This window comes from Bombina bombina, chromosome 6 (genome assembly GCF_027579735.1).
Source record: "Bombina bombina isolate aBomBom1 chromosome 6, aBomBom1.pri, whole genome shotgun sequence".
Classification (NCBI taxonomy): Eukaryota; Metazoa; Chordata; class Amphibia; order Anura; family Bombinatoridae; genus Bombina; species Bombina bombina.
The window spans coordinates 79,282,657-79,302,290 of record NC_069504.1 but is presented as its reverse complement, the minus strand read 5'-3'; the positions used below and the strand labels follow the sequence as shown (position 1 = coordinate 79,302,290).

Here is a 19,634-nt window from a genome sequence, read left to right as displayed (position 1 = left end):
TCATTTCTCAGTATTCCCTTCAGTAAGCATTTAAGTCAGTGTAAGTGTGTAAGGAAACGGGCTGTGACAGTTGTCACAAAAAGACTTAGCGGTCCTTTGCCAGATTCAATCCTGCCCTGCACTTCCCTTCCCCCAAAAACTTTCACTAAGAAAAGAGACTTCTGCAGTTCTTGTTCCCACATGAGGACTGGCAGTGTTCTGGGGGGGGTACTGCTTATGCCAACCCCTGATGTATCTGTCACAGTAGTTTTTATATTTTTGTTACTAGATATGACCAGCAATTGCCCCAGGTTCTGCATACTCCTATAAAACCATTGTATGTTATGGGCAGGGACACTAGTGGTATACTGGTATTGTCCCCTCACTTGAATGCTGCCAGTCCTTCCCGAGGGTATATAAAACATACACTTGTGGTTACCTACCCCCTGTATGTCTTCCAGTACTGTGCCAGTCAGTAGAGGTTCTGGAGAGGTGATTCAGGTGCTGTGAAACCCCAGTCATTATTGTACCCCACCTCCCTCAATTCCAAACAGTCATAAATTAGCAAGGCAGACGTTTTTTTGTTTTTGTTTTTTTTTTTAATGAAGTGCAAGGATAGAGTTCAGTTGTGACAAATGGATATATAATTTAGCAAAAGCATGGGTAGTTTTAACCAAGAATGCCCCCTCTCCAAATGTAGCATTCTTGATTTGTAGCTTTGTTACAACCTTCGATAGTTCCCATAATTGTATGGTCATAAACCACCCTTGGCTGTGGTTATCACCAAATGTAATATTAACACCTAAAACAAAAATCTTTTTTTTATGTTGTTTGATGTATGTTATACTGACTCGTAGGGACTTGTACGTGCAGAGATTATATTTTATTATTCAGTCTAATGAAATTCCCACAATAAGCCTTAAATCTCACGCACTCTGTGTATACCCATACATACACATGCATGAGTCTGCGTGTCTATGCCCCTTTGTTATTCAGAGCCTGACTTTAACTGTTTTGATGCCTGGCTGCTCAGATGATACTAGAGATGTAGCATTTACTGAAAAGTACTTGTACAAAATTAAAAATCAACAATATGTAACTTCAAAAAAAAAATCTAACTTGTATGCTAGATGTATTTTTATTATTCATTGTTCCATATTTATTTCAAATGAATCAACACAAGTCATGACAACTGCAGTATGCAGTGCATGCAGTTAAAGGGACAGTCTACCATAGAATTGTTGTTGTTTTAAAAGATAGATAATCCCTTTATTGCCCATTCCCCAGTTTTGCATAACTAAGTTATATTAATATACTTTTTACCTCTGTGATTACTTTGTAACAGGCAGACGTTTAAATGTTATAAAGTATATTAATATATCAATGTTGGCTGGGGAATAAAGGGATTATCTAACTTTTTAAACAATAACAATGTTAGTGTAGACTGTCACTTTTAGGATATTTTGCAGGTTATTTTGGAAAAAAAAGGTTTTGCTGGGACCTTTTGGGATGGTTGACAGAATGATGGAAATCTGATTACTGTATAATTAGGGGCGTGGCTGGATTTGAGAACTGTCCAGCTGTTCAGAGTCCAAGTTAAAAATGAAAATATACAGCCTCACATAAAGACAAAACTTCCCTATTTTAGGCTGTTCAGTTGACATCTGGCAGAAGTGGTCCGAGGTTGGACTGAACCCTATATAAACTTCCAGTGCTAAATGAGGCTTTTCTGGCCAGATTCAGGAAGGTTTAAAATGTTTTCTTTCCAAACAATCGGTGCCCGCTAAACTCTGTCACCTCAGGGCTAAATATTTACTTTATCGTGAAACGTTTTGCAGACTTCTTTAGCACTGAAAGTCTTGCATCATTCCCCATCTTTTGATATCCAGATGTGCTGAATTTCCAATTTTAGTTTGGTTCTATAATTAGATCTACTATTAGTGCATGTCTGTCCTTAAAGGGATATTCAACTGCAAATATCAATTCTTTCATTTGTTAGAGCATGTCTTTTTAACCCATGCAAAGAGGTTGAAGGGACACTGAACCCAATTTTTTTATTTTGTGATTCAGATAGAGCATGCAATTTTAAGCAACTTTCTAATTTACTCCTATTATCAATTATTCTTTGTTCTCTTGCTATCTTTATTTGATAAAGAAGGCAGAACTCTGGACAGCACTTTTTTATTGGTGGATTAATTTATCCCACCAATCAGCAAGGACAACCCAGGTGGGCCGGCATCTAAACTTACATTCTTGCATTTCAAATAAAGATACCAAGAGAATGAAGAAAATGTGATAATAGTAGTAAATTAGAAAGATGCTTAAAATGTCATACTCTATCTGAATCACGAAAGAAAAAAAATTGGGTTCAGTGTCCCTTTAACACATTGGTAAAATGTGGTAACTATAAGATCTTCAGCTGCTGAACAATAGTTTCAGGTATATGGTAGTAACCAGTTTTATTATTAGGGATTAAACACATTGTAACCAATGTTTATTTTGACAAAATCATATGCTCTGATAAATAAATGAATCTCACTTTAACTAGTCCAGAAAATACACAAAGCATTAAACAGATTATACAGTTATATATTACAATTATTACATTTAATATTTACCTTTAATGTCCTGCAATAAAAAAAAAAACATTTTGTCTAAGGCCTGCAGCCTGGTTTTGGTTTCTTTTTGATTTATTTTATTTAACACAATTTTTTTTCTTGCAGGACATTTAAAAATAATGTATATTTACTTTTCAATAGGCCAGTCTGTGTCTCTTAAAGGGATAGAAAGGTCAACATTGAAATGTGCATGGCGGCATTTTAATTTGAAATAGAAGCATGCTTGCAATATACATTTATTAGTAAAATGTATGTGTTTTTTCAGCAGCATACGCGCATATAAGGGCCCGTGCACCAGTATTAAAAAACAATGCATACTTAGAGGGCGTATTATCAAGCTGAGGTGGATAGGGGCGCATATATGCACCCCCGTATGCCACAGCTTGCCTCTGGCGATTTTGAATTCTCCTGGAGGAATTCAGCATTACACACGAGCGCTATTTTGCACTCGCGTTCAATCCCGCACACAGCCAATCGCGCGGGCAGGATCTATCAATCTCCCCAGTCGGAAAAGACAAGGGAGATTGAATTTTGCCAAACAAGAGGTGGCGAAGAGGTTGGCAATGCAGCGGTCTGATGACCGCTGCTTGTTAAATACGGCGTGCAGGTTCTTGTTTGAGAACCTGCAGCCGTAGGTGCTCAAAGGCTGGCGGAAGTCTTTGATAAATTGACCCCTTAGAGAGCTGGTGGGGGTGTGTATTGCTTCTGTAGATGTCATTTGTGTCATACAGGCCACTGCTGACTCTCTGAGGCGTGGTATTTGCATACTTGTGCACAGGGCCTCACAGGATATCTGTGTATGCTGCAGAAAAGACTAATAGATTAGTAGAATCATTTATTGCTAATGAATGTATCTTGCAAACATGCTTTTGTTTCAAATTAAAATGCACCAATGCACATTTAATTTTTCACTTTTCTATCCCATTTAAATGTCCCTTTAAAAATGCCTTGCAATATTTCTCTATCCCATTGGACTGTGCCTCCCATTTTTATACAAATCCTGTAAATATATTTGTGTCATTGTTAATACTAACCTTGTTCTCTGTATACTGTCATGCAGGTTTAGGATATTTTTCTTGATACAGAATTGATAAATTCTAGAGTTTAGTTTTTTCCATTCATAATTCGAATACAGCATGTGATTTTAAACAACTTTTTCCAATTTACTACTATTACCTAATTTGTTTTGTTCTCTTGGTATCCTTTGCTGAAAAGGATACCTAGATAGGCTCAGGAGCTGCTGATTGGTGGCTGCAGATATATGCATTATGTTATTGGCTCACACAATGTTCCCAGTAATAAGTTACTGCTTCTTCAACAAAGGATACCAAGAGAATGAAGACAATTAGATAATAAGTAAATTGGAAAGTTGTTTAAAATTGTATGTCCTATCTGAATCATGAAAGAAAAAAATTGGGCTTCATGTCCCTTTTTAATGTGTTAGTCGTTAAGTGGTAGAGCCCAGCAGGTACAATAATGGAAGCAAATGCTTGTGTATTAGACACACATTATGTCTCTGTTTCTTGAAATAAAAGTTTAGAAAATGTTTATTTTTCTCTGTGAAATCCATGGTCATGTGAGAAGTGTATACATTTGTCTAGCAATGTTATGGGTTAATGAAAGCCAATGGTCATTACAGTTATTTACTTGGCCTGGACTGGCCAGGAAGTAAGCTGTTCTGTTCAGCCTGGTTGTAAACTGATTTATGCTTCCTGCTCGCTTGTCTTATGTGCACAGAGGAAATCACAGCTCATTCTCTATGTATTTGCAGGGCTTCGGTCACCAGGCGGACGTTTGGACACGGTGGAATCGCGGTGCACACATGGTACGCCTGTACAGCCCTCATTAAGTCCATCTGGGCTATGGCAATTAGCCAACATCAGTTTTATCTGGATAGAAAGCAAAGCAAGGTAAGAAACTAAAAGCATTGTATGTATATGGCTGTTTTTGCGATTGCTGTATACACCATAGTGCACCATATGAGAAGTCCCTTGTTGAGGAGATGGGTACCCAGTAAGTAGGTGTGCTTATTAACCCTTTGCTGACAGGCTACAGTACATTTCTACTCAGGATATTATTAACCAAGGGACACTTTGACAGGGGCATCTGAATGTCTGATAATATGATGCTTTTCTGTGTCTAACACTTTATTTTCAACAACAGTCAATCCAAGCTTGTAGCTAATATATTCTGTGTGTTTAGTGGAGTTATTGTACAAAACCATTTATTTGCTCAGGTTGTGATTCCTAGCTTACTTACAAATCCATAATCACTGTTAGGAATCATTAATGCTCTCTGATCAATACCCATAGAAAACCAAGCATTTAAAGGTGCATGGGAGTAATGCATTTCTGAACTTTACCTATGTATTTAACTTTTTTGTGTGGGTGTTAACTAACTAGTAAGCTCTAATGATTTAGGTCAGTGACGGCCAACTTCCTAACATGGGGCAGCATTTCAATATTTTAGAAGCCTTAAGAGCTGCATATAAATGTATGGCTTTTAAACAAACTAATATTTCCTAAAATTGTCCAGTGGCACAGGCCAAATTTAGGTAAGGTTGGAGGGTACCCCCCCCCCCTCACTGTCTGCTCTTTTTGCCCACAGAGGGTTCTATTGAACTGTGGTTACCTTGTTTATCCTCCAAAGCCCACATTTTTAGATACAATTTTTCAAGGTACCACACCAAAAAAAAATAACATTCATTCTTAGTTCTGATTTTTCCATGAACCACAACAACTAAAGCAGAGGGCCAACAGTTGGTAATCCCTGATGTAGTGTAATGTTTTTGCATATTCTTAAAGGGATAACCTGCATATATTTGGCAATCCCTGCTTTCTATAATAATTAAATGGAAATCTGCATTAAACTAAGTTACATAGGAGCCTGCTTGGGAATACTTGACTCCTCTTTTGATGTGGAGATTGTTACAGCTTTATCTAAGAGACTGACATGAAACAAAATAACAGCTGTCAGAAATTTAGTTACCAGCCTTGCTAAATCCTGAGTCTTATGTAGCAGTTAATCCCAAATTCCAAGCACTAATGGTGAAAGGCTTGCATAGCAAACCGAGAGTGAGCTGAGAGAATGCACCATGGGTTAAAAAAAAAGGGTGGTGGCCTTACCAGTTTCCCTAACATTCAGGTTTTTTCTTTTAACTTTTCTAAAGGGACACTAAAGTCAAAATTAAACTTTAATGCTTCAGATAGAGTAGCGATTTTAAACAACTTTTCCATATTTATTTTCATTAACAAAATGTGCTCAGTCTTTTTATATTAACACTTTTTGAGTCACCAGCTCCTACTGAGCATGTGCAAGAATTCACAGACTATACATGTATGCAATTGTGATTGGCTGATGGCTGTCACATGATACAGGATGAGCAGAAATAGACATAACTTTGAAATGTGTCAGAATAAAATCTACTACTCATTTGAAGTTCAGACTTAGTGCTATAATCTTATCATGGTTCAAAAAGAGAGGACAATTTTAAGTGACTGTTCTGTTTACTTCTGATATTATTTTGCTATGTTCTCTTTCTTTGTATCCTTTGTTAAAAATTATACATAGTGGCTCAGGAGCAGCAACATACTACTGGGAGCTAGCTGCTGATTTGTGGCCTCACACATATATGCATCTTGTCGTTGGCTCACTAAATGTCTTCAGCTAGTTCCAGGAAGCGCATTGCTGCTCAGGAGCTGACTTTAAACTATGTGTTCTGACACATTACAGGATTTAATTTTTGCATTTTTTATGTCCCTTTAACTGATACAGAAACAACAGTGTATGGAATACAGTGAGATCTCGCAATACACGTTATTTTTACCCTATAGTTATGGTTCTTTTTGGTTTTGAATCAGTGCTGCAAGACTTGGTTCAGAATCAGTATCTAAACCTATGCATAAGATTTGCTGCTGCTCTCATTATTTATATTGTGTGTTATAATTTCAGCCAGTGACCTAGCAAGGCTTGACAATTAGCCAACGTTTGCTAAAGGAGGTGCAAACTGTATTTGTAAAACCCTAGGTTAGACATGGTTGCGCCAAATACAAGTGCTTTCCTATAAAAACCCATTAGTTCTGCTGTCAGTTTAGCTGCACAGTCTGGAAAGTGATGACTCGCCTGACACGACGCTCTCATCCTCTCCTCTTGATCAAGAAAAAAATAAATACTTGATGTAATTTTTGATCAGAGTTTCTAAACTCTGTAGCGCTCTATAGACCACATTTAGATTAATTAAATCAAAACACTGCTGTATTCATTTACTTTTTCTCATACACAATACACCAGGTTCTATTTTTGGTCCTTTTAAAATATTTTCTTTCTTGCGCTCCTTAGTAGCTCAGTTATTGTGATTGACTTACCTGTGTTCAGGAAGGGTGATCTGTAGATCTGACCTGTTAGGGGATTTAAAGGGATATGGTATGTACCTTTTTTTGTTTCCCCCCTTTTAATGCTTTAGAGAGAGTTTATTCTTAAATCTAAATTCCAGGCACTTACCTCTAATATTATAAAAGTAAAAATGGTCTCATATGTTAAGAAAATATGAATCCAATATTGCAGAGTTACAATAGTTTAGTCGTGCTTGCATATAAATATTATAACAAACCAGACAGTCTGACTGCATTTTGGTTCATATAATCTTTTCGGCCCCCTTATAAGTTCAGGTAGAGGGTATTTATTCCCTTTTAAACAATCCTTTGGCATCACGTCATGAATAATTAGCAAAATAAAACAAACAAAAAAAATCCTATGACCTGTAGCTAAAACACAACAAATCGCATACTAGCACCATTGAGAGTGGTCATAAGACATAAACAATTTTATAACCTTGAGCAAAAGTACAAGACGTTCATTTCACAGTAGCACATTATTTTACTTGATGTCTTACTCATTTTAATTGAAACTATTATACTTATTAATGTATATCATCATTAAACATTACATTGAAATAAATGTGTTAAAGGGACAGTCAACACCAGAATTTTTGTTGTTTTAAAAGATAGATATTCCCTTTATTACCCATTCCCCAGTTTTGCATAACAAACAGTTATATAAATACACTTTTTTACCTCTGTGATTACCTTGTATCTAAGCCTCTGCAGACTGCCCCCTTATTTCAGTTCTTTTGACAGACATGCATTTTAGCCAATCAGTGCTGGCTCCAGGGTAACTTCACGTGCATGATCGCAATGTTATCTATATCAGTGGTTCTCAACCAAAGTGACCTCAAGGCCCGGTAAATTTTAGCTAGACATGTCCAGGGCCCGGTTGTTTTATATATATATATATATATATATATATATATATATATATATATATATATATATATATATATACTGATCAGCCAGGCAAATAGGACCTGGGCCGAGGGACAGGCAAGTTGGGGGGCCACAAATGGCATCTCCACGGATCCTGGTGCATTCCTTAAGCTGGAGTTTTCAGTTACCCTATCAGTAACTAAGCAAACAAAGTGTGGGTTTAGTGGGGGCCCTGGCGGGGGTCTGTCGCTGTGAGGGCCATGGAGTGTGGGGTCTGGCCCAGGGGGATGGGTGCCCTTTCTCTGGTCCTTAATGTTGGAGGTCCTGGCTCTGGAGGTTGAGGGGCCTGTTGGGGGCAGGGCAGGGAGGCTACCATGTTCAGTTGCATAAAATTGAATACATTTTGGTCAGTGTGAGACAGTGTTGCTGTGGCCTTGATTAGTATCAGTCTGCCCCTGGTGTGCAGTGGGGGCATGACAGGTCGGGGCCCACCATCAGGGCTATCACGGCCCGGCTGTTGAGAAACCAGGATCTATATGAAATACATGAACTAATGCCCTCTAGTGGTTAAAATGCATTCAGATTAGAGGCAGTCTTCAATGTCTAAGAAATTAGCATATGAACCTCCTAGAATTATCTTTCAACTAAGAATACCAAGAGAACAAAGCAAAATTGGTGATAAAAGTAAATTGGAAAGTTGTTTAAAATGACATTTCCTATTTAAATCATGAAAGTTTTTTTTGGACTTGACTGTCCCTTTAATAAATTCAGTGAAGTTATTTGGAATAACTACCTTTTATTGATAAACTCACGCATAGCTAAACTATATAGCATTATAAACATTAATAAATGATGTAACAATTAAATAGGGCTTTTTTGGTAAAAACAAATATGTTAAATCAAAGCAAACATGAAAAGAAACAGAATGTGTAAAAAAAATTAAAAAAAATCAGCAAACAAATTACTTGTTTTACTTAAATTCTCAGCGTAGCCCCTGTTACCCAAAACACTATAGTTTTTTAAATCACAAATCTGCTTTTAACACAAAACTCCAAACTGTGTGCAATTTTCAAACTGCAGCATTCAAACTGGGGAGATGAACTGGGGGAAAATGATCACTTCAAATACAGAGAATTATCCGGTATGACCGATATCTGCAGTTTTTATGTAAGTGTCTGGATGTATTTATGCTGTAGTAGATCAACATATAGTATAACACAACAATCACAAGCGCTCTCTACAGTCTTAAAGGACCACTCAATGCAGTAGAATTGCATAATTAACAAGTGCATAATAGAAAGACAATGATTTAACACCTACTCTGAATTTCAAATAAGCAGTAGATATCTTTTTCTGACAAATTAGTTTTTTTTTTCCCATTTTCCTGCCCCCTGTATCATGTGACAGACATCAGCCAATCACAGACTAGTATACGTATGCCCTGTAAGCTTCTGCACATGCCCAGTAGGATCTTGTTCCCCATGTAAGTGTGTATATAACAAGTTTATGCAAAATGTGTTAATGGAAGTAAATTAGAAAGTGTCCCTTTCATGTAGACCACAGACATATTTCATTCTTTGCATTGTATATGTTTTGAATTGGTGCTAAAGAGTTTTCTGATCTTTGTTGTAATGGATCTATAATTTACAGGTTACAATACTTCAAGGGCCTGGTTATATGAGGTATATTTATGAATGTGACTCCTTAATGGCTCACAGGCTTCTAATAATAAGTTTGGTCCCTTTTGTTTTATACAGGGCTGGATTTTGATCTCCAGTGCCCATATGAAGATATCTCAGACACCCCTCAAGTATTTTCTCCCCACTTGTAGTTGCTCATGCCTTGTTCATGGGGCTTTAAACTCTAACAAAAATAATCTAACATGCATATAATTTTACAGTGTTTGATTTTAAAATATTTGGCTATATACCTTGATATATTAGGTTCTTATTTATAGTTTCACTGGCACCACAATATTACAGCTGCAGTGGAAAATGTGGAATGGTTAAAACTTATTCTGTTTACCCCTTGAGTGCCTGAGGAGAGAATTTATTACAGCTTTCTACCTTTCTCAACTAACCACAATTCCTAGACTAGTGTGTGGGCACCAAGATTTCAGCAGGTACAACATTTTGGACAGATACCTACTTACTTGGCAACATGGAATATGATCTGTTATCTGGTTTCCTCTCTGGTGGATAACGCTCTGCAAACACTTTTAGCTATAAATGTCAATTTGACACATTCCTTAATACTTAAGTAAATTTGAACAAAAGTCACATGACAGTATTTTAATATTAGCCAAGAGCATATTTTGTCTCCAGGCACACACACATACCTTGATCAGGAGGGTTAAATAAATATTTCTTAAATAACTTTTTTTCTATATATAATTCATCATGGTTTCCATATGCAAAACCATAGAGTGCTGCATTATAAACCATTCAGAAGAAGGAGGTTGGTTGATCAGTCATTTAAAAAAAAAAAAAAAAGCGGAATGTTGTGCAATTCTAGAATTAGTTTCATTTTTACTTTATCTTTTTTATTTCATAACCTTTTATTCTATCTATATCTAATGCTAAAAAACAATTCTATCATGCACATGAAAGAACAGCTTTTACACGTCAAAAATATTTTATTTATATTTTAATATTTTATAAAAGCTGATTACGTTTTCCTGGACACTTATGAGTTACACATGTTACATGGTTTGCAGGGATGAAAATGAAAAGTTCTTTTTACAGGCACAATTCCCTGCACTTTGTATTACTTATAAATGTCCAGGTATAAATAGCTCCACGGGAATGAGCACAATGTTATCTATAACCTAAATACATTAAGGGGCAAACAATTTTACAGTATACTGGAGTAGAGACAAATGCTATTCGGTCTCAACTCCAAGGACCTCTTGAACGTTTGGCTTTGCTTCCTCCTCTCACTAGGGGTCTCAGAGGGAAATAAGACCAACTTTCCACATACTTTCCTTTTTTAGCCACATTCCATGGAATGCAGAATTCATCTTTCAGATATCTATATGTACCTAAATATCAGATAGGTTTGGGAGATAGAACAAGGCCGTGATATGTTGGGAGCTGCAGAACTGAGTCAATAAAGTAAATTGACTCAATTAATTTGAGCACTAAAAGACAGAAAACATATTTTTTTATTGAGAAGGGATTTTACAAAGCCTAGACTTGTACACATCACATGTGATGGTACAGATGTGAATCATATGATGCAGAGATTCATGAAAATTGTTTGTCTAAAACAAATAAGTAATTTATTTTGGTAATTTGTGTCACTATCAGCATCACTGCATTGATGCAATAAATCATTTGACATGGGGAGAAATTAATCATGGATTAATATTTATATTCTCAAGATGTGAGTGAGTTATTTTTTAGGAATTGCAAATCAAGCATTAATATAATATTATAAATTCAGTAAATGAGGACACACACAGCATATTTGAAGTTCCAGAGCTCAAACAGAAGTAGATATCTGATGGTACAGAGAAGACAGGACTCCTGGAGACACCTTGTCACTCAAATGCAAAGCATTCCAGCTATGTAACCGTCCACTTCAGGGTTGGATGACTTTCATGCCAAACCTGTAAAGTTCTGAGAATGTGACACAGAGGTATATAAAATTGTGCTGGTTCACCTTGCTGATCACACCAGTGTCACGTGCTGTAGATAGCCATGAACTTTGTAACCTTTAGCATTCCAATCTGAAGAGGTGTAAATTCAATGTTCAGTGAAATTTTTTTTTTTAAATAATGAAATATTTAATGTATAGCTTAAATTTCAAAATTGCATTTTTTAAGACCCTTTTTGATTCTAGAGGTTGAATTACATATTTTAGTCACATTCTTTTATACTTCAAGTTAGATAAAAAGGCAGCTCTAGTGTGTAAAAGCATTTTTTTTTATTATTGACTCCAAAATAGCAATATACTACTTGTCACTAGCTGGTGACATATAATTTGTATAGTTAGCTCACCTGATGTGTCCTAATAACTTCCTGTAGTTCATTGCTGTTTCTAATCCTACCAAGGTATCCTTTTCAACAAAAGATACTAACAGAATAAAGTGATTTTGATAATCGAAATAAAATTAATTTTGATATTCAACATTTAATTGACTTTTTTTTCCCTTTTAACAATTAACACTGCATTACATTTTGAGTTTAATGAGTTAAAAATCTTAATGTGTTTCTCTTGCAACCAAATAACTGGCTAGGTAGGTGCCAAAAAGGCTTGTAACTGACAAGGGGATTTCCACCTAATTCTGATAAACCTTTTCACATGTGCCTTATCTTTATCTGTATACAGAAGCTCTGCTGATTGTGAAGAGAAATGTGTTCAGTAGCAGTTTCAAATCAATCAAGTTAGGTAGCCACTGTTCCTAGAATTCTCATACTCCTAGCTTAGTATTAATTATTATTATTATTATTATTATTATATGAATGTGAAACACAACTTTTTCTTTCATGATTTGGATAGAGCATGCATATTCAAATAACTTTCTAATTTACTTCTATTATGGATTATACTTCGTTTGCTTGGTATACTTTGTTGAAAATCAGGAATGTAAGCTTAGGAGCATGCATGTGTCTGCAGCACTAAATAGCAGACATTTTGCAAGAATGTTACCCATTTGCAAAAGTACTAGATGGCAGCACTTTATTCTGACATGTAGTGCTCCAGACATGCACTCTTCCTACATTGGTATCTCTTCAACAAAGAATACCATGAGACTGAAACAAATTGGAAAATAAAAGTAAATTGGAAACTTGTTTAAAATTGTAATCTCTGTCTGAAAAATGTTTTTGGTTTCATGGCACAAGGTTATTCTGAATTTATATTTAAATACCCTCACCTGTCTACTAAAAATGAGCATTTGACTTCTTGGTTTTCTGATTGGCTCTACAAGCAGCAAAGTGGTTTCACTATGCATAATTTAAACCTTTTCATTTTGAGTTCAATCTCCCTTTAAAGTGACAGTAACTCCTGAAAAAATGCTAGATGTAAGGATGTATTCAAAGATAAGCCTTAGAATAATGTGCAGACGTGTATTTTATTAGTTGTAGAAGAAATAAGTGTAAAGTTTTCATTTTAGTAATGGGGACCACCTCGTTGTAACTCATTTTTCCTAGGTTTAAAAAGCCTGTTCTCTCCCTGAAAGTAACAGTTTCAAAGGGATTAATTTATTGTAAAGAATATTGTTCAGTAAAATGTAAATGAATCCTAAATCGCCTACCCTGATATTTTCATATGAGGACTGCATTGGATGTTTCTATACAAAGTGTATGTATGTAAATATATATATATATATGTAGCCCTCAGTTTACGCCGGGGTTAGGTTCCAGAAGAAATGGTTGTAAATTGAAACCCAGTTTATAATGTAAGTCAATGGGAAGTGAGGGAGATAGGTTCCAGGCCCCTCTCAAAATTGTCATAAGTAACACCTAATACATTATTTTTAAAGCTTTGAAATGAAGAATTTAAATGCTAAACAGCATTATAAACCTATTAAAATAATCACACAAAACAGACATCACTTGCATTTGTATGCAAGCAGTTCTTTCTATGCATTCCAATCTGGACTAATTTATAGACAGGAAGATCTTATTCCTTTGAAATCTGCTCGATAGCTCAGGTCTGGTTAAACTGATTAATTTCAGCTTGCTTGGCTTTGCTGCAACACAAGCGGACAGCTCCACCTACTGGCTATTTTAATAAATGCACTGCTTCTCAATGCTTTTCAATAGCAGTCATATGACTGGGGAAAAAAGGTTGTTATTCTGAAACGGTGTAAATTGAACCGTTGTAAAACGAGGGCCACCTGTATATGTGTGTTATTCACAGCAAGGGGCACAAATGAGGCAGTTGTAGAGATGTTGAAAAGGGAGGGTGATAAACATAGTGATGATGCTGAGGAACTAGGTTAAAATCACATGTTGGCTCCAGTGCTTTAGACAGAATTCCCCACCTTTTTTAAAGTTACCCATAAATGTATAGAAATTAGCAGATCTGGTGTGTTTTACATTGTTCTGGGACTTCAATCATTGAAAAAGCAGCCCCCCTCCCAATGCTTTAGAATGTTTTGCATAATATCCCTGGAGTAAAGAAAGTAACAGATCCCCACACCTTGAGGCAAGGTCTTTAATTTCTAGAGAAGCAGCAAGAAGCCTTTGTATTGTATTGCTAGAGGGGCTTTCTGCAAGATAAAGATGTCACTTGTTCATTAACACCCACTCTAGAGGGATCAGTAAGAGGACTCGCCCGTGGAATGCTCTGTGGGTGTACAGCTAATGACACCACATTGCCAGAATAACTGCACCCATAAATAGGTTCTATATATGTGTATTGTAACAAAGCAGCTTTAGTCTGCTGCACTCTTAACCTGTAATCAGCTGTTCACTGAGGACTCTGCTCACTTCCCCCTTATTCACTTGTTTTTTTTTTAAAACGCAAATCTTTTTTTTTTTTTAACCTCTTCATGACCAGAATTCCTTGTTCATGTGTTCTAAAAAATGTAATAACGCCGTTCCAGGCTACAGAAAAAGCTATGCAAACAAAATGCTCTAAAAGAAATTGGTGGAGGGTGGGAGATTAGAGATGTACCCAAATCAAATTTAAACACAATAAATTCTTATCTGCTCCTTACTGGAGTACACTATCCTTTTTATTAAACATTTTATTTGGGATTACATGTTTCCTTTTAATGTCCCTTAATATGTGTTTCTTTATAACCTGTAATATTTTGTTAATTTTTTTTAAACAATTAATATTTGTGCATGCTTATAAAGATACAATGATTAATTTTTACTGACTGTAATCACTTAACTTTGGGATGCGTTTGTGTAATAAGAGGGTATTTATTTACTAATCGGGGGGCTTGTATGGTGTTGAAAAAACCTTAGAACCTTTTCTTTACATTATTTTAATTCAGTGCTTACATAATGAATTTCCAGCATGAGATTTGAAATCCTAGGAGGTCAAATTAACTTATTTTTCAGGACTACAAATATTTGGGAATTTAGCAGTAGCCTGGTATCTATCCCACAGTATAAAAATAAGTAAAAGTATAAACAGTGTATATATCCAGTAAGGAAAACAGTGTCCGTATCCAAAGAGGATTCCGCTAAGATCCACATAGATCTCATTTTAAAATGCAATTTCCCTAGTTTTGACATATAACCATCCCATATAAAACACACAGAGTAGTAATCATCAATGTGTTTGATCTGTACATAATGGCATTTTTCTAATTGAAGGGTAAACAAGACATTTTCTCTCCATAGAGATACTTTAGGTAGAGACAGTTTTATCCCCCCCCCCAATACGCAGTGTTTGTTATAATGCTTAATAGATTCAAACGCAATGAACATTTTATTTTTGGAAACCTTTAAAAAAGAAACAGCCATGGGTCTATAGCTAATTGTAGTAATAATACTTTCTCCTTCTCAAATCCTAATAGCAGGCATCTCTCTGCTGTTTTATTGAAAACTGACATCCTGATTATTTGATATGAAAAATAAACTATATACAGTATCCCAGGTCACAATGTTTTCCATAAGCTGACATGACGGAATATAAGGAGTTATGGTTTATTAACCATCAGTAAATTGGAAAAACTCTAAAGGTAGAAAACGTGACCTGCTATAGGTTTAGTATGTGTTTATTTTACAGGGATCTGTATATATCTGTGTATTGCAAATGAACTGCAGTTGCGATTTAGTTCTTTGTATTTGGTAACGGTAAACATTCCCTGGCTCCACAATGCTAAATTATTAAATGAATAGTTTGATAATAGCAGCATTACATTCATGGTTATAGCTATTTTTGCTTTTCAGTTTAATATTATTCCCATATGCTTATTTGGTTGTGATTTTTTTTTTATTCGTTCCTTTTAAATACTGACAAAGTTCTAAATTCACAAATCACAGTTTCAGTTGTTGACTCTTGTGCAACAAACATTTAGGGTTAGCAATAAACTTGGGTCCCACAGTTACATATACATAAAACGCATGCATACAGTGTGTGTTTGTGTATATGTGTGTGTGTGTATATTATATATAATGTATGTTCAAAATGTTTTGCAGATAAGGGCAGTCCAGAGAGACACCCCTTAAAAAGCATTGAGGAAATAGTGTTCATGATTTTCTTTTGAGGTTGACAGATAATAAGCATGTGCTCTGAGCTAACCAGTCACAGTTCAGGAAATTTTCACCATAATTGTGGCATTCTATCACTGCTGAGAAAGTGGAACAATCAGAATTTTCAGATGTATTTTACAGCAATAACAGGCAAAACAATGAATGTGTATTACAATGTTCTTTTATTCCCCTATTACATTTTTTTTGGATTATTACAGTCTCTTGTCCCTTTACTCATTATCATCATACTAGCAATTAAAGGAAAGTCAACTACATTACAGGCCCATATGAAGCAAGATTATTTTTTTTATCCTACTTTGGTTGAGTTTACTGAACTAGCAATTTTTTCTATTACATTACGGATATTTTTTCCAGTCTGGGACCTCAAACAGACCTATGCTTTTGGTACTTGAATACAGTAATCTCATACCACTCAACTTCCTTACAACACAACACCATCAGAATGTAGTTATCAGTTTTGCTAAGGGAGGGTTGAAAGCAGTAATCTGCCGGATTGTCAGTGTCTATTTTATACAATGCTGAATAACATTTGAAGCTGGATTTGTTTTTCTTGAACTTTAAAGACTGAACAACATCACTATATTAAAGGGATAGAAAAGTTAAAAAATAAACTTGCATGATTCAGATAGAGCATATCATTTTAAGACACTTTTAAATTCACTTTTTTTCAAATGTACTTCGTATCCCTTGTAGAAAAAAAGTAAGCAGATATCCTACACTAATGGGATCTAGTTGCTGATTGGCACCTACACACATTTGTCTCTTGTGATTGGCTAACTAGATGTGTTCAACTAGCTGCCAGTAGTGCAGTGTTGTTGTTCCTTCAGCAAAGGATAATAAGAGAATGAAGCAAATTTGATAATAGAAGTAAATTGGAAAGTTGTTTAAAATTGTATGTTCTATACCAAATCATGAAAGGAAAATTTTGGGGGTTGCTGTCCCTTTTAATAGTTTTTTGCTATGTTGGTAATGTTTCACTCTGCTGATTAAATACATTTATAACAGAAACTGAGAAATTGAGGGGGGGGGGGGGGGCGTTGTTTGGGAGGGGGGGGAGTTCTGCTTTTTAATATATGGGCTTTGGTTGGCTGTTGCAAGAACAGACCACATTTGCAAAAACCTGAAAACTTTGCTTTAATAAAAAAAAAATGTATGTGTGTGTGTATATGTATATATATATATATATATATATATATATATATATATATATATATATATATATATATATATATATATATCTATCAAAAGCTTTTTTTTTTTTTTTTTTTGTACGCAGGCACTTTTGCATATAGAGCTGTGGATTCTGTTGGAGCTCTACAAATAAATAATAATGATAATGTAGTGCCTAATTACTGATATATTACACATATATAACAAATAAAGGGACATTAAGTATATGCTAGACTGAAATATTCAGTTTGTTTAAAATATTGAAAATAATAAATGTAAAGTTTTAGTGTCCATATGTTGTAACCTATGTGCCCTCTGCTTAGGCCAATTGGCGCCAGCTAAAAGGATCACTACAGAGTGCAACCAATCACTGTGTGGGATATAACGGTTACGTTTGGAGTCTGCACTTCCACTTCCAACAGGAATTAAATTCCCTCAATTTTAGTTAAATTACACGAAAAAGGGGCAAGATAAATAAAGTATGTTTCAAAGTTTTAGTTTTTTGCATTTAAAGCAGTAGAATTGCATAACAAGTGCATAATAAAAAAGACAATGCAATAACACTTATTCTGAACTTCAAATAAGCACTAGATTTTTTTTCTGACAAATGTATTTTTCCAGATTTGTCAGCCTCACTGTATCAAGTGGCTATCATCAGCCAATCACAGACTAGTATATGTATACACTGTGAACTTGTACACATGCTCGGCAGTAGCTAGTTCCTCAGAAGGTGTGCACACAAAAAGAATGAGCAAAATTTCATAATTAAAGAAGATTGGAAAGTCTTAATTGTGTGTTCTATCTGAATCATGAAAGGTTTTTAATTTTGACTTTAGTGTCCCTTTAAACATCTTATATTACAGTTTAAAAGTGTTTTAATTTCCTTTTTTCCAACATAGGTGTGTCCGGTCCACGGCGTCATCCTTACTTGTGGGATATTCTCTTCCCTAACAGGAAATGGCAAAGAGCCCAGCAAAGCTGGTCACATGATCCCTCCTAGGCTCCGCCTTCCCCAGTCATTCTCTTTGCCGTTGTACAGGCAACATCTCCACGGAGATGGCTTAGAGTTTTTTGGTGTTTAAATGTAGTTTTTATTCTTCAATCAAGAGTTTGTTATTTTAAAATAGTGCTGGTATGTACTATTTACTCTGAAACAGAAAAGAGATGAAGATTTCTGTTTGTAAGAGGAAAATGATTTTAGCAACCGTTACTAAAATCGATGGCTGTTTCCACACAGGACTGTTGAGAGGAATTAACTTCAGTTGGGGGAAACAGTGAGCAGACTTTTGCTGCTTGAGGTATGACACATTTCTAACAAGACTTGGTAATGCTGGAAGCTGTCATTTTCCCTATGGGATCCGGTAAGCCATTTTTATTAAATAAAGGGCTTCACAAGGGCTTTAAAGACTGGTAGACATTTTTCTGGGCTAAAACGATTGATTTATAAGCATTTTTAATAGTTTATGGCTTTGAGGAATTATTTTATTCTTGGGAATTATGCTGAATAACCGGCAGGCACTGTATTGGACACCTTTTTCTCTGGGGGCCTTCTCTAATCATAGGCAGAGCCTCATTTTCGCGCCACTAATGCGCAGTTGTTTTTGGGAAGCAAGGCATGCAGATGCATGAGTGAGGAGCTCAGATACATAGAAAAAGCTTACTGAAGGCGTCATTTGGTATCGTATTCCCCTCTGGGCTTGGTTGGGTCTCAGCAAAGCAGATACCAGGGACTGTATAGGGGTTAAATATAAAAACGGCTCCGGTTCCGTTATTTTAAGAGTTAAAGCTTTCAAATTTGGTGTGCAATACTTTTAAGGCTTTAAGACACTGTGGTGAAATTTTGGTGAATTTTGAACAATTCCTTCATACTTTTTCACATATTCAGTAATAAAGTGTGTTCAGTTTAAAATTTAAAGTGACAGTAACTGTTTTATTTTAAAACGTTTTTTGTACTTTGTTATCAAGTTTATGCCTGTTTAACATGTCTGAACTATCAGATAGACTATGTTCTGTATGTGAGGAAGCCAAGGTTCCTTCTCATTTAAATAGATGTGATGTATGTGACAAAAAAATTAGAGAAAATGATGCCCAAGATGATTCCTCAAGTGAGGGGAGTAAGCATGGTACTGCATCATCCCCTCCTTTGTCTACGCCAGTCTTGCCCACACAGGAGGCCCCTAGTACATCTAGTGTGCCAATACTCCTTACTATGCAACAATTAACGGCTGTAATGGATAATTCTATCAAAAACATTTTAGCCAAAATGCCCACTTATCAGCGAAAGCGCGACTGCTCTGTTTTAGAAAATACTGAAGAGCATGAGGACGCTGATGATATTGGTTCTGACATGCCCCTACACCAGTCTGAGGGGGTCAGGGAGGTTTTGTCTGAGGGAGAAATTTCAGATTCAGGGAAAATTTCTC

The 19,634-nt window shown here is 35.7% G+C and overlaps 1 protein-coding gene across 5 annotated transcripts in view; it reads left to right on the top strand.

The window, feature by feature from the left end:
- The window catches only part of FRMD4A (FERM domain containing 4A), an 818,993-nt gene that overhangs the window by 714,575 nt on the left and 84,784 nt on the right, over positions 1–19,634 (top strand). For all 5 annotated transcript variants that reach the window (XM_053716492.1, XM_053716495.1, XM_053716493.1 and 2 more), the window contains exon 13: positions 4,369–4,507. In XM_053716492.1, the coding sequence (XP_053572467.1) occupies positions 4,369–4,507 (139 nt within the window). The remainder of the gene's footprint in view (positions 1–4,368; positions 4,508–19,634) is intronic.